At 60.6% G+C, this 13,021-nt stretch overlaps 2 protein-coding genes across 3 annotated transcripts in view; one reads left to right on the plus strand and one right to left on the minus strand.

Annotated features, from left to right (window-relative positions):
• The first annotated feature begins 481 nt into the window (after nt 1-481).
• FCER2 (Fc epsilon receptor II) lies at nt 482-8,636 on the plus strand. Its single transcript, XM_077745680.1, is given in 9 exon segments — nt 482-557; nt 1,566-1,777; nt 2,241-2,361; nt 3,343-3,498; nt 4,147-4,233; nt 4,444-4,680; nt 6,654-6,805; nt 6,951-7,057; nt 7,285-8,636. Coding segments are annotated over 7 exon segments (900 nt in total). The 5' UTR covers nt 482-557; nt 1,566-1,777; nt 2,241-2,339; the 3' UTR covers nt 7,424-8,636.
• A 3,159-nt stretch (nt 8,637-11,795) lies between these two features.
• TRAPPC5 (trafficking protein particle complex subunit 5) overlaps nt 11,796-13,021 on the minus strand; it is a 2,509-nt gene continuing 1,283 nt past the window's right edge. For both annotated transcript variants that reach the window (XM_077745678.1, XM_077745679.1), the window contains exon 2: nt 11,796-12,415. In XM_077745678.1, the coding sequence (XP_077601804.1) occupies nt 11,837-12,403 (567 nt within the window). In that variant the 5' untranslated portion in view covers nt 12,404-12,415 and the 3' untranslated portion in view covers nt 11,796-11,836. The remainder of the gene's footprint in view (nt 12,416-13,021) is intronic.

Genomic DNA, 13,021 nt, shown 5'->3' on the forward strand with positions numbered 1-13,021 from the left:
CAATGTGTTGATGCACCCCGGACGCCGGGAACTGTCCCCCACCACCCCCAGCACACACTGCTATTAAATGCAACCATGCAACAAAATCGTTACTATTTGACCAGAATGTTATCTCATGGATCCGTTTCTTCCCTCCGGCCCTCTTTGTGCATCCCTCTCTCCATTTCTCTCTCTCTCTCTCTCTCTTTTTCTCCCCTCTTCCTTGCCACTGTGGCACAATGACTTAGCCACGTCAGTTCAATCCTGACTCCACTACTTACTTCCCCCAGCACTCTGGGAATGTGGGTTAGCATCTCTGCTAAAACCTCAGTTTTGCTCACCTGAGTAATGGAGCTAATAATAGCACGGACTTTACCCAGTTGTGGGGAGGCCATGCGTGTAGTATGGTTAACCAGGTGGCAAGCCCATAATTAGATCTGTGAAAATAGAAGCCGTGGGTGGGCCCGCTTTCAGAAGAAAACTGTCTCCCCAGCCTCAGCACCTCACCAGCGCCCGTGGCCCCGCCGGCCTCTCCAATCCGCCCCAGCGGCCCGGGACAGCGCCGCGGCCACAACAATGTGAGTGCGTGATACTTGTGAGCGTGTGGGTGCGCGACTGCGTGACTGTGTGTGAACGTGTGAGCACATACGTGACCCTCTGTGTGTCTGCGTGTGTCGGGGCCAGAGGTGGGAAGCGGACATTAAAGGTTCCCTGAAAGAAGTGGCCTTGGGGCTGAGTCTCAAGGGAGGGAAGGGGGATGGGCAGGGGGCAGCGTGGACAGAGTCAGCAGATGTGCGGGGTCCTGGGTCCGGGAAGCTGAAGCCAGCGCCTGGCGATGACTGACAACAGATGAGCTTCGTGGGTGCCCCGGGGGGCTGATCATAGGGGCTCCGATGGCACATGTCCTGGGTTCAAGTCCCCGTCCTACCGTTGTGTGGCGTGGACAAATTACTTACCTTCTCAGGGCCTCAGTTTCCCCAGCTCCTGGCCAGTAGGTTAACTGAGCATCTGCTGTGTGCCAGGGCCTCGCACACCCATCGTTCTTCATCCGGTGGGGTTGGCACCATTGCCCCTAGTTGACAGATGAGCAAACTTAAGTCGCTCATCCTGGGAGAAGCCAGGACTCAGCCCCCCGATGTGTCCAGCTCGGGCTCAGGCAGGCTTGGCTCCAGGATGGTGACGCATCTTCCATGATGGCGCCAGGTCCAGTTTGAGCCGCCACAAATCAGAGCCTGGTCGCCCCACATTTCCACCTCCCCAAGGCTCAGAGAGGGAAAGCAAATTGCCCGTGGTCACACAGCAAGAGAGGCAGCCTGTAACCAAACCCACGCTTTTTGGCACATAACAGGTGCTTTAAAGTCCAGAGACTTTGGGGCGCCTGGGTGGCTCAGTTGGTTAAGCCTCTGACTCTCAATTTCGGCTCAGGTCATGATCTCACGGTTCATGGGCTAGAGCCCCAAGTCGGGCTCTGTGCTGGCAGCGTGGGGCCTGCTTGGGATTCCCTCTCCCTTTCTCTCTGTCCCTCCCTGCTCACTCCCTCTCTCTCTCAAAATAAATAAACAAACTTAAAACATTTTTTTTAAAAGTCAAGAGACTTTGAAGATGCCTTGGGCGCATTGCAGAGGAGGAAGCTGAGGTCTGGTGACGGAGTTTCTACACCACCCAGCAAGACCCGGCATACAGTAGATGCCTGATAAATGTTTAGGATCTGAAGACCCATTGTGTGTGTGCGGCACCTTGCTGAAACACTCCCATATGTTATCATCTCATGTGATCCAACCATGACCTTGTGAGTTGGGTACGATCATCACTTTTTACAGCGGGGAAACTGAGGCTCAGGAAGGTTGAGTCCCAAGCCAAGTTGGCCTGGCAGCAATAGCAACAGGCTGATGATGATATTTTTTACTGCCACGAACCAGACCTTGATCACAGCACTTGACACATTCATGGAGAGCACACCACCAGCCTATGGTATAGGTAATATTGGCATTTTATGGATGAGAAAATTGGTTTTGAGGTTCAGTCCTTTGCTACATTTATGAGGCACCTGCTGTGTACCTTGCCTGTGTTGGCTCTGGGGCGCCCCCCCTCTGGTCTCAGGCCTGTGACCCTCCACACATCAGCTGCATCTCCCAGTGAAATGCCACCTTGACTCCGGGTCACGGACGAAACAAATCAGCCAATGGTCACTGCGCTCCTCAAGTCCCAGATGCTGTCCTGTGTGGTAACCAGGCCTGACATCTCACCTTAATGCTCCTTAGAACCCAGACCCCCACCAGAGCTGCAACGTTACCCATTAAGTGGACTGCCCTGTCAGGTGGTGAGCAGCCTGTCACTGGGAGAATCCAAGCAAGGCTGCCATGGAGGAGCACGTCTACTCAGGTGAGAGGACTCTGGAGCTGACCCTGGCAAAACCGAGCACCTGGCCTCCTACCTTTCAGCCAGGAGAGGAGAGGGGCTCCTGGGTCTCTCTGGGAAGAAGGCCCAGCAAGGGGTGCAGGGGAGGTGAGCCCTGACTGGCCTTCTGGGCACAGAGCCAAGCAGGAGAGGGAAGCCGCAGGCCCCTCCCCGCCCTGACTCAACGCCCTCCAACAAAAAGAGTACGGCTCCAGCTCGGGTGCTGGGAGCCTGATCGATCTGCAGGCCAAGTAGAACGGGGATTCAGAGCAAGTGGAATTCAGCATGATGAATCCTCACAGCCAGGGTGAGGGGAGGGGGCCTGGACCCACGGTGGGCCATCAAGGTAGAGTCTTGGGGGCCCCAGGGATTGTGGTGAGGCTCCGGGGGGTCTGACATCCAGAGAAAGGGCTGGGGAAGAGCTTGGATACGGAAGAAGACCTGAGACCCAGGGTCCTGTGTGCAGGGACGGGCCGCAGGGTCGGGGACAGCCACGGGGTGAGAGCTGAAGGTCCGAGGGGCGGGAGGACCCAGCTTTCTGGGCCGGAGGCTGGAGATCTAGCATTGGTGTGTGAGGGGGCAAGGGAACAGGGTCACAGTGAGAGCTGGGTGGCAGTCGGCCATCTGATGAGGGGCCCGTGGAGGAAGGGCCTCAGCTCCTGGCCCTGGGCTGCCTTTCTGGACAGTGGCCTGGCCCCAAGTCAGGCTTGCTGCCCTCAGGGATGTGGGAAGAAGGGCTGGACGGGTGGAGGGGCGGATTCAGAGATGCAGAGATGGACGAAGTCGGGGCGGGGGCACCAGTGGGACATGGAAGGGAAGGTGTGCAGAGGAGGCTGGGGGTCCACTGAGATCTGCGGCTCTAGTGTGGGCTCTGGACAGGCCCTCAGGACTCAGGGGTTGTGGGTGACGGGGAGCCAAGCCCAGGCTCATCCTGCCCTCCTTGGCTCCCCCCCCAACTCCCCACAGAGTTCCCAAACCTTCCCAAGAGGCAGCGGCGGTGCTGTGGGCAGGGGACGTGGATGGCACTGTTGGGGCTGGTGACCGTCATGCTGTGGGCCGGGCTGCTGATGCTGCTTCTCTTTTGGCGTGAGGACACCCCCAGCCCCATGCAGCCCCTCTCTTGTCTTCCCTCCCAGAACCCCACTTCCAGACGCTGGGACCTCACGCCCCTCCGAGTCCAGTGTCCCCATCAGGGTGCCTCCTGCCTTGTCCCCAGCCCTCTGAGCCCCTTCTGCCCCCCCCCCGGCCAGCGTCTCTGTCTCCCACCCTTTCTGCCCCTCCCGTGCCCATGCTGTCTCTCTCTCAAGAATAAAATGAANGGGGGGGGTCCTTTCCTGCTTCTGCCCGCTGGCCCCTGTGGGACGTGAGAGAAAGACTGGGCGGCAGTACCCCCCACTGGGAAGCGGGGGTCAGCCTGAATCTCCCCTCCCCTTGGGGTGAAGACCCAGAGCCTCTGGGAGAGGCGGGGCTCCACGAAGGGCCCGATGGGCAGTTACGTAATGGCTCCGGGCCTCAGTTCCCTCACCTGTAAAGTGGGCATCCTCTCGGGGCTAAGACTTGTGAAGCCTTTACACCTGCCTCCAGTGAGCTTTCCCGAAATGCCGGCGGCTTTTACAACTCATTCTGGGTGGGGGGAAGGGTGCACGTGTTCCTTCCGTTCTGCCCGTGTCTTCCTGGGTGCCTTTGCCCCCAAGGTGAAAATGTGAGGGGGCCCTGCACCCGGGGGCCAGGGAAGGGAGGGACTGGGGACGTGCCTTCCTGGTTCTTGAGGACACATCTTTCCTGCGGCCCCAGTCTCTCAGGTTTCCAAGGACGTGGAGAGACAAAGAGGGGACCAGATGGCCCAGAAATCCCAGGGTGAGTGGTGTCGGCTCAGGACTAGGAGGCGTCGGGGGGCTGGGGGGCCTGGACTAACGTGGACACGGTGCTCTAGGCCACCTGTGAATGGCAAAATGAGCAGGTGCCCCTGAACACCGAGGCTAAGAGGACAAAGGGACCCGCGGGAGAGCTGGGGGGAGGGGCGGCCCTGAGGCCCTGCTTCCCACTGAGCCCCCTCCCTGCACCCAGCCGCCCAGGTGTCACAGAACATGGAGAAAATCCAAGCTGAGCAGAAAAGAATGAAAGCTCAGGGTGAGAGATTGGTGGGGTCGGGGGTGCTAGAGTTGGGGGGCGGGACCCTGAGGCTGGGGGCCGGGCNCCCACCCAATCATCGAGGCTTGAACGAGAGACGCACAGCCTTGCATTCGTTGGAAAGGCTCCAGGAGGAGGTGGAGAAGCTGTGGATAGAGCTGCAGGTGTCTAACGGTGAGTGTGCTCGTGAGTCTGTGCCTGAGGCGCACTGGTGTGTGCGTGTGACGCAACAGGTGTGTGGGAACGTGTGGCCAAGGGGCGCACGTGACACGCGTCAGGGTCCATGGGGGACCCACGGCAGTATCTTTCTGAGTCCAGCCGCCTCTCTTCGCGGACCTGGAGCGGAGGGGGTGGGGGCCCCCACACTCTGTTCCTCCTCCAGGTAAAAGCTTTCCTGTGTTTTACCGTCTCTGGGTTCACTTTGCCTCTCCCTCCTCTGCCCATTGTGGCTCAAAGGAGGGTCATCATCACCCCTCCCGGAAGACTGAGCCAGCCAGGGGGCACAGAGGGGTCCCCTCTGCAGCGACGGGGGCAATGCTGGTGGTGACGAGGGCTGGGCTGAGGGGTGGCCCCGGCAAGCTGCAGGAAGAGCAGACATCCGATCAGTGTGCCTTTACCCTGGGACAGGACCCTGCCCTGGGACAGGGCTCCTGCCCTGAAGCCCTCCCCGCCTGCACCCCCACCCCTGATTTTTTACTTTCCACCTCTGGGAAGCCCCGGCTGCCCTAGTTGGCCAAGAGAAGAGGAAGGTTCTGTGCTTGGTGTGGAGCACAGCTCCCTGGGGCCCCTTGTGGCTGTGGGGATCCCAGCCAGAAACCCGGCTGTGGTGCTCTGGGGAGGGCTCTGGACCACATTCACGTGGGTGGATGGCCTCCCACTTCCTACCCGGTCGCCGGGGTGACCTGGGGTCTGAGCTCAGCTCCAGGGCTGTCTCTGGATGACAGCGCCACACGCGGACAGATTTTCCTCGCCTGCCCAGAGATACCCCCTTCCGGTTTTAATGTTCCCCGCCCCACCCCTCCCCCGCACCAGTGGCTACATACTGGTTACTGGCCCGTGTGTGAGCAACACATCCAGCCTTGCTCCCCATAGAGGTTGGGGGCCCCAGGTCCCTTTAAGAAAAAGTCCACCAAAGTTCTGGAGCCCTCTCTGCACGCCATTCCAAGAAAAGCTATTTTAAATCAAGAGTAAATCCACCCAGTAAGAGTGGGTTTAACCTCCCATCTGGGAGTGCTGGGTGGTGGTGGTATCAGCGCCTAAGAGTTTCCTCGGGATGCGGGCAGGAGGAGAGAGGCCAGGGCTGCCAAGGTCAAGCCCATGCGGACCCAGCCCTCCAGCACCCTCCTTCATAAGCTGACCAATCCCTCCAACTAGACGAAAATCATCTCAATTTCCCCAAACCTGGTCACCACTGCCGGTTTGGGGGTGGGGGGGGCTGGCAGCAATGGCGAGCAGGGCCCTTCCTGGAGCCGGTGGTGGAGACAGTGCCCAGGACACACAATGCCGGCAACCGCAGCCTCGCCGGGTGGGCCCTGGTGATCAAGCCATGGCTGGCGAGGGGTGTGGACCAAGAAGATGGTGTCAGCGGTGCTGGTGGCAGTGGATGAGGTTGCCGGCAATCCTGGGTCCCTGCGGTGATGACGGTGGGAATGAAGGTGCCGCGGACGGCGGTGGGGTTTGTGGCCATGGTGTTGGCGGTTGATGTGCTTCTGATTGTGAAAGCGTTTGTGGTGATGTCATTGGTGGCTGAGGTGCCACGGGCCACTGAGCTGGCGACATGGTGATGCTGTGGGCCGGGGGTTTCTTTGTGGGGCTGGTGCTGGCAGAGGCTGAAGAGCTACAGGCCGAGAGGTATTTACAATGACGGTGTCGATGACGCGCATCCGCGTTGGGGGGCTGGGGGGTGGTATTTGGTGCAGGCAGCTGAGGTGCTCCCTCACCGCGGCGGGTCTGGCCAGGAAGAAGGCACCCGCAAGTTCCTGGTCTGCTTTCAGCCCGGACCCCAAGAGTGACTTCATGNGCACCAGCCACAGCGTCCGCCACGGCGTCGGCCACGGTGCCCGCCACGGCATCCACCACGGTGCCCGTCACGGCGCCTACCACGGCGCCCACCACCACCGCACCCCTGAGCCTCTCCTCCACCCCAGGCTCCACGTGTAACACGTGTCCCGAGAAGTGGGTCAACTTCCAGAGGAAGTGTTACTACTTCGGCGAGGGCGCCAAGAAGTGGATCCAGGCCCGGTTCGCCTGCAGCAAACTGCAGGGGCGGCTGGTCAGCATCCACAGCCAAGAGGAGCAGGTGGGCGGGGCTCTGCAGAGGGCGTGGCCAGCATGGCGGGCAGGGGGGGCAGGGGCGTGTGTATCCCCACGACCTCTTGAATGGTGGGGTGAGGGGGGCCCAAGGCACAGCCCCCCAGCCCCTCCAGTCCTGTCCTGCTCCCCAGGACTTCCTGGCCAAACACGCCAACCGGAAGGGCACCTGGATTGGCCTCCGGGACCTGGACATAGAGGGGGAGTTTATCTGGATGGACGAGAACCCCCTGAACTACAGGTGAGGCTCAGACTCAGAGAGGGGGTGCCTCTCTGCAATGGGCGGGTGTGTGGGGGGGATGTGGGAAGCAGGTATTCCTGGGCTGCAGGGAGTTGCGGGTGGGAATCCAAGAATCCCTGGGGGTGGGAATCCAAGGGGGGCAGGATGGGGGGCGGGATGCGTCCAGGCAGGAGGCAGTAGGGCTCCCACCCCCTACTCCATTCTCTGACCTCAAGTCTCTGCTCCAGCAACTGGCGGCCGGGGGAACCCAACAACCAGGGCCAGGGCGAGGACTGCGTGATGATGCAGGGCTCTGGGCAGTGGAATGATGCCTTCTGTGGCAGCCGGCTGGGGGGGTGGGTGTGTGACCGGCTGGCCACATGCTGACCGCCCACCCGCCGCCTTGGCCCCCCGAGGTTCACTGGGACGTCCTTGGAGACTCAGATGCTGATGACCCCCTGCCCACCTGCCAGGTGCACCCCCCATGCCCTCCCCCAGCTCAGACACAGGAATAGCCACGCCCACAGCAGGGGCCCCCAAGGACCCTCAAGCACAGTCTGGATGCCTCTTCCATGGCCAAAGTCCCAGCAACATTTTCTCCTGCCCGAGCGGAAGAAGGGCTGTTGACCCCTCCCTAGCTCCTGCCGGTGCCTGGAGGGCCTGTCCCTTGCTCCTCAGCCCAGCAGGCTGTCCCCACGTCCCTGCCTTCAAGGGCTCAGAGCACCCACCTCTAGAACTTTCCGGGGAGCCTCAGACCCCTGTGAGCCTCCTCTGTCAAGCCCGCCCAGTCTGCCGGAGCCAGCACCATACCCCCACCCCACCCCTGGCCTCCCCAGATGCAGTCCCCTTGCCCTAGCACCCCAGGGAGAGGACCCCTGGCTCGGGCAGCCAGTCTCCCCGCCCCCAGCCCACGTCAATAAAATGGGGGCAAAGATGGCCCCACTCAGGAGCCTCTCTGGATCCGGTCTCCGGATATGGGAGCCGGGAGTTCCAGAACATGGTGCCTGAGGCCATCTGAGTATCCAAGGCAGCAGTTTCCCTCTCTACTTTATTACAAGGAGCGTTTCCTAGACAGCGCTGGACATGAAGACTCTGGGGTCCCGTGGGGCAGAGAACACCCTAGACCCCTAAAACTACTGCAGGGCAGGGCGGTGGCCTGGCAGCCTCATCCCCCCAGCCGAGGCTGCTCAGAATGGGCCTGGTATACAGAAGGCACTCAGTAAATGCTAGCAGGCCCATGGGTGGCCCGGTCACCCAGGCCCTAAGGTGCTGGTATGACCCTGACACAGGTTTTGAAAGGCGCAGGTGGCACCAGCCCGTCAGTCCCGGAGGCCGAGGTGGGAGGTGGGCCAGGATCACAGGACATCCCTCGTTAAAGCCCCTGCCTACCCACCCTACCCCCAGTTCCTGGCCTAGGAAAGGAAGAACCAGGGGCGCCTGGGCGGTTCAGTTGGTTAAGAGTCTGACTTCGGCTCAGGGCATGATCTCACAGTTCGTGGGTTCGAGCCCCGGATTGGGCTCTGTGCTGACAGCTCGGAGCCCGGAGCCTGCTTCAGATTCTTCTGTCTCTCTCTCTGGCTCTCTGCCCCTCCCCTGCATGTGATCTCTCTCTTTCTAAAAATAAATAAATGTTAAAAAAAGAAAGGGAAGAACTGAATGGTCTCATGTGATTCTCGGGCCCCTGGAGGGGAACCCGTGAGGGGAGGACCACCCTGGACCACCTTGGACTTGGGAGTCAACGGCCCGGGTCAAGGGGGCCGGGGAGGGCCCTACGGTGGCACCCAGGAGACCTGGGACCGGGAATGGGCAGAGGTAGAGCTAGCTCTAGGGCGCCTGTTATCTAGCCATTGCTTCCCGATTTCTGCCCCCCCAGACCCCTCCTTGGACCTCCAGGCCAGTGCACCGCCGCCTACCTGAGCTCTGCAAAGGGGACTCCCAGCCCCTCTGCCGGTCACTCAGGCCAATGTTGGGATGACACTCACCACAGGTTCCCTCCACTGCCCCCTCCAAATCCTCAGGGAAAGCCACGTGCAGAATCTGCCCACTTCTCACCCCTCCGGCGACCGCCTTGGTATAGCCCCTACCCTAGCTTGCCTTGATCTCTTCTTCACTGTCCCAAACCTTCCAGAAGTTCCCTTCTGGCTCAGAGAGGGGAAAAAAAACCCCACAGTCTTACAGGGTGCTTTGCAATTGCAGAATGCCTGCAACTTGCCTGGTCTCCCCAGCTTCACCTCCTCTCTCTCCTCCCCCAACCTAGCACCTACACCAGCCTCCTCACTGGCCCTTACACATTTAGGCTTGCTCTTGCCTCAGGGCCTTTGCACATGCCCCACCCCCCTGCTAGCTCCTCAGTGATGGCTATCCCCGCTCCGATCCTTCCAGTTTAAAATGACACCCCTGACTCCGGATCCCTTTAACCCTTGATGTACTTTCTCAGCACAGAACCCTTCCCCTTCCAGCCAAACTGTGTGTCATTCACTGATCTCAGCCTGGGGCTAGCATGTGAGCTTCAGGAAGGGAGGAGCTTTTGGTTTGTTCTCCGCTGGGACCCCAGCAGCTGACACCCAGTAGGTGTTCAATAAATAGCTGTTGAGTAGTGAATGTGTGTCCGTGGGCAAATGACCTCCTTCGTGGTCTGTTCAACGAGGGAAGCATCATGTCTGTCTGGTGCACCAAGGGCTGGTGTGGAGTTCCTCTTCCTCCGAACCCCCCCTCCCAACCTTTCCGGGGGCTTCACTACTGCAGTAGAGACTTGATTTGCAGCCCAAGGCTGCCGGACCACCGCTGCCTGTTCTCAGGGGTGCGCCCCTCCCTTGTCCACAAGTCAGTCCCTCCTCACCTTCGGCGGGGAGAGACCCTGGGCCCTCTCCCAGCTTTCAAGCTCCCAGCATCCTGCCCTTCGGGACCAGCCCATCCCCCCCGACTCTGGTATCTTTCACCTCCAGGCCTCTGGATGGGGCTGCCTGGGCCATTCCTGCATCCCGCCCCTTGCTTCCGCAAGCTGCCCCTCACCCAGCAGGCCCTGGAAGCCACCCTCGCCAGGGTCCCCGGGGGACCTCAGGCTGCTAACCCCAAAGTCTCCACTTGCCTCTGAAATCGGGCTTCCCAGCCACCGCGAGCCCTGCCTCACTTCTCCCGGCCGGCGGCTTCTGGCTCCGTGCTCTCGGACCTGCCTCCTGGACTCCAGACCTCAAATCCTCCTTGGCCTCCTAGGCACTGACCCCTCACCACAGATTCAGACGGCCACCCTGACCACCCCTCCCCCCGCCCCAGGCAACAGCTTCTTCCTGACCATGACTGTCCCCCGTGCTGCACACAGCAGGTGCTTGGTAGTTCCATTTACGCTGTTGGCACTCACTGCCCTCTTCGAGGTGGGTGAAGCCCACCCCCCTCATCACCCTTGCTGGAATAACCGAACCCGCCCCCTGACCAAACGCGGCGCCTTGGGGCTCCCCACCTCATGCCGACCTTCACAACGCACCCGAAAAAAGCAATGGAAAATCTGTGTCCATCCTGCCCTTAAACCCTCCATAAACAGTGAGGGGACCCAGCCCAGAGCACCGCCAAGTTCTCGTTCATGTCATGCTTGTTGAAGTCCAGGAGGAGGAGGAGGGGGAGGAGACATCTGAACAAGTCTCCCCAAGAAAAGTCTGGCAGGATTTCCTTGGGGAGGGGGAGTTCTTAGGAACCCGGCGAGGCCGGTGGGCAAAAGGGAAATGTAGGGTTGCCTTAAGTGTCGGATTTTCTTTTTAAACAAGGAACACACGGGACACCTGGCTGGCTGAGTAGGTACGGCATGCGGCATGTGACTCTTGATCCTGATCGGGGTTGTGAGTTCAAGCCCCAGGCTAGGTGGAGATGTTACTTAAAACATTTAAATGAAAAATAAAAACAAAAAAACAAGGATGTGTTCACGTATGATCAATATCAACTTCCTAATATCACCGGCACCCAGGGGATTCTGAAGCGAGCCCAACCATTTCCCCAGGTCCCCGGGGCATCGTTCTTAAAATGCGGCCCCTGGAGCTAACCCACCAGTTCCTGGGAACTTGTAGAAATGCAAATCCTCAGCCCACTCAGATCTGCAGAATCGGAAGCTGTGGGGGTGGGGCCCAGGCACCCCAGTTGGTACAGATTCTGTGCCCTAGCGCACTGCTTCTCAAAATAGGGCACCCAGGGATCCCCCGGGGGACTTGCCAAAATGCACGCGCTCGCTTAGTAGGCCTGCGCGTCTGCGTTCCCACCACCTCCCAGGAGGTACTGGAGCTGCCAGTCGCGGACCACACTTTGAGAAGCGAGGGTCTAAAGCGGGGGTCAGCCAACAGTCCCCCTCTGTTTTCTAGACACACAGCCACAGCCAATCCTTGACCTATTGCTGTCTACACCGCAGAGCAGGGTAGCTGGCCAGAGACTTGTAGGCATAAACTACTATCTTGCCCTTTACGGAAGTGTGCCGGCCTCTGGTCTAACAGAGTCTTCGCCCTGTCCCTCCACCCCCGACTCTCCAGCCGGCCTCGAACTGCGATCCCAGAGAGGATCAGCACCCTCCCGCCTCCAGCCACACCAGTACCAACTTCTGCAGGCTTCTCTCCACACCACCCCAGGCCTTCCCCGACCCCCATGTGGAAGCCCCCCTCCACCGCAGCCCTGCTGGACCCCAAACAGGCTTGGGTCTGGCCTCCGGGGCAGGCCTGAGGCAGGGACCTGGGTCCAGGTGCTGAGTGGCTCTCTGAGGCCCCCACACAAGACACAGGACACATTTGGGAAGGGGGCTCTCTGCACTCTTTATCTCCCGCGGGGTCAGCGGCCCTCCAGCGCCCGGTCCCGGGCTATGACCGCCTCCTCAAACTTGATCATGAGCGTGGTGCCCTTGTGCCAGTGCGCAGTGACCTTGGCCGGAAAGCCGCTGTGCGTGAGCACTGCCTCCACGATGCCCGCCGTGAAGCTGGCGCAGTTGAGCGTGCTGTTCTCCTTGGGCACCGAGATGTAGGTGTTGATGAGCGGCTCCCGCTCTATGATGTAGAAGGTTCGCGCGTCGTCGTTGGCTTGCTCCAGCTTGTCGGCCTCCTTGCCGAAGAGCGCCTTCCACACGGCGCCCTTGACGAAGAGCAGAGCCCCCAGTACCTTGGTCTCGCGCCGGGCACCCTTTTCGCGAGCCACCAGGGCATCCAGGACGCGGGCGCCCACCTGGCGGCCCAGCGCGGCCAGGCGCGCCTGCAGCTCGGCCACCGAGAACACGCGGCTCTGGCAGTGCTGCACCAGCTCAGAGAAGAGCAGCGCGAAGGCGCTCAGGCTCACCTCGGTGCGCGGCCGCACCAGGGCGCGCTCCAGCAGCGCCGACTTCCCGCGCGTGAAGCGCGCCTCCATGCTGCCGCCGCCCTGCGGGGACACAAGGAAACGTGGGTGGGGTGGGGGTGGCGGACAACGCGCTACCCTTTTTGTGTGCTCCACTGCTGATCTCCCACGTAGGAAAAGAAGAGGGGAAGGAAAGGGGGGCATCCACCTGCACATAAAGCACCCCCCCCTTCCGTGAAGCCTGGCCAGGGAAGGAGAGCGGGGAAGGAGGCAGGTTTACACCCTTGGGGGAAGGGGGGAGGTGGGGGGGCACAAGAGGGGAATCAGAAGGGGCCGCTGGAAACCTCCTACGTGAAAAGGACCTCTGTGCCCCCTCTGCCACGTGTGGGAGCAACTAGAGAACTAGGGCATGGGGGAGGGGTCGTCAGAATAGGGCAGGAAGGGGACGGGGGGGGGAGTGAGAAAACTTGGGTACCGTCGGCGCAAGCGCCCCAGCATAAACAGCGCTGACTTCTGCAGATCCTCTAGAGAGGATCTTTCCCTGCAGAAAGCCAGGGAAACGGGAGAGGCCAGTAGGGTGCGTCAAGACCGATGGCCCCGGGGGGTTTGCGGCTTGGGGGACGAACAGAGGGTATGCGAGGGGCCAGCTAGGAGGAAACGGCTCTGGCAGGGCCCATGTGTCCTGCACGA

Source organism: Crocuta crocuta, unplaced genomic scaffold, assembly GCF_008692635.1.
Source record: "Crocuta crocuta isolate KB4526 unplaced genomic scaffold, BGI_CrCroc_1.0 scaffold650, whole genome shotgun sequence".
In the NCBI taxonomy this organism is placed as follows: Eukaryota; Metazoa; Chordata; class Mammalia; order Carnivora; family Hyaenidae; genus Crocuta; species Crocuta crocuta.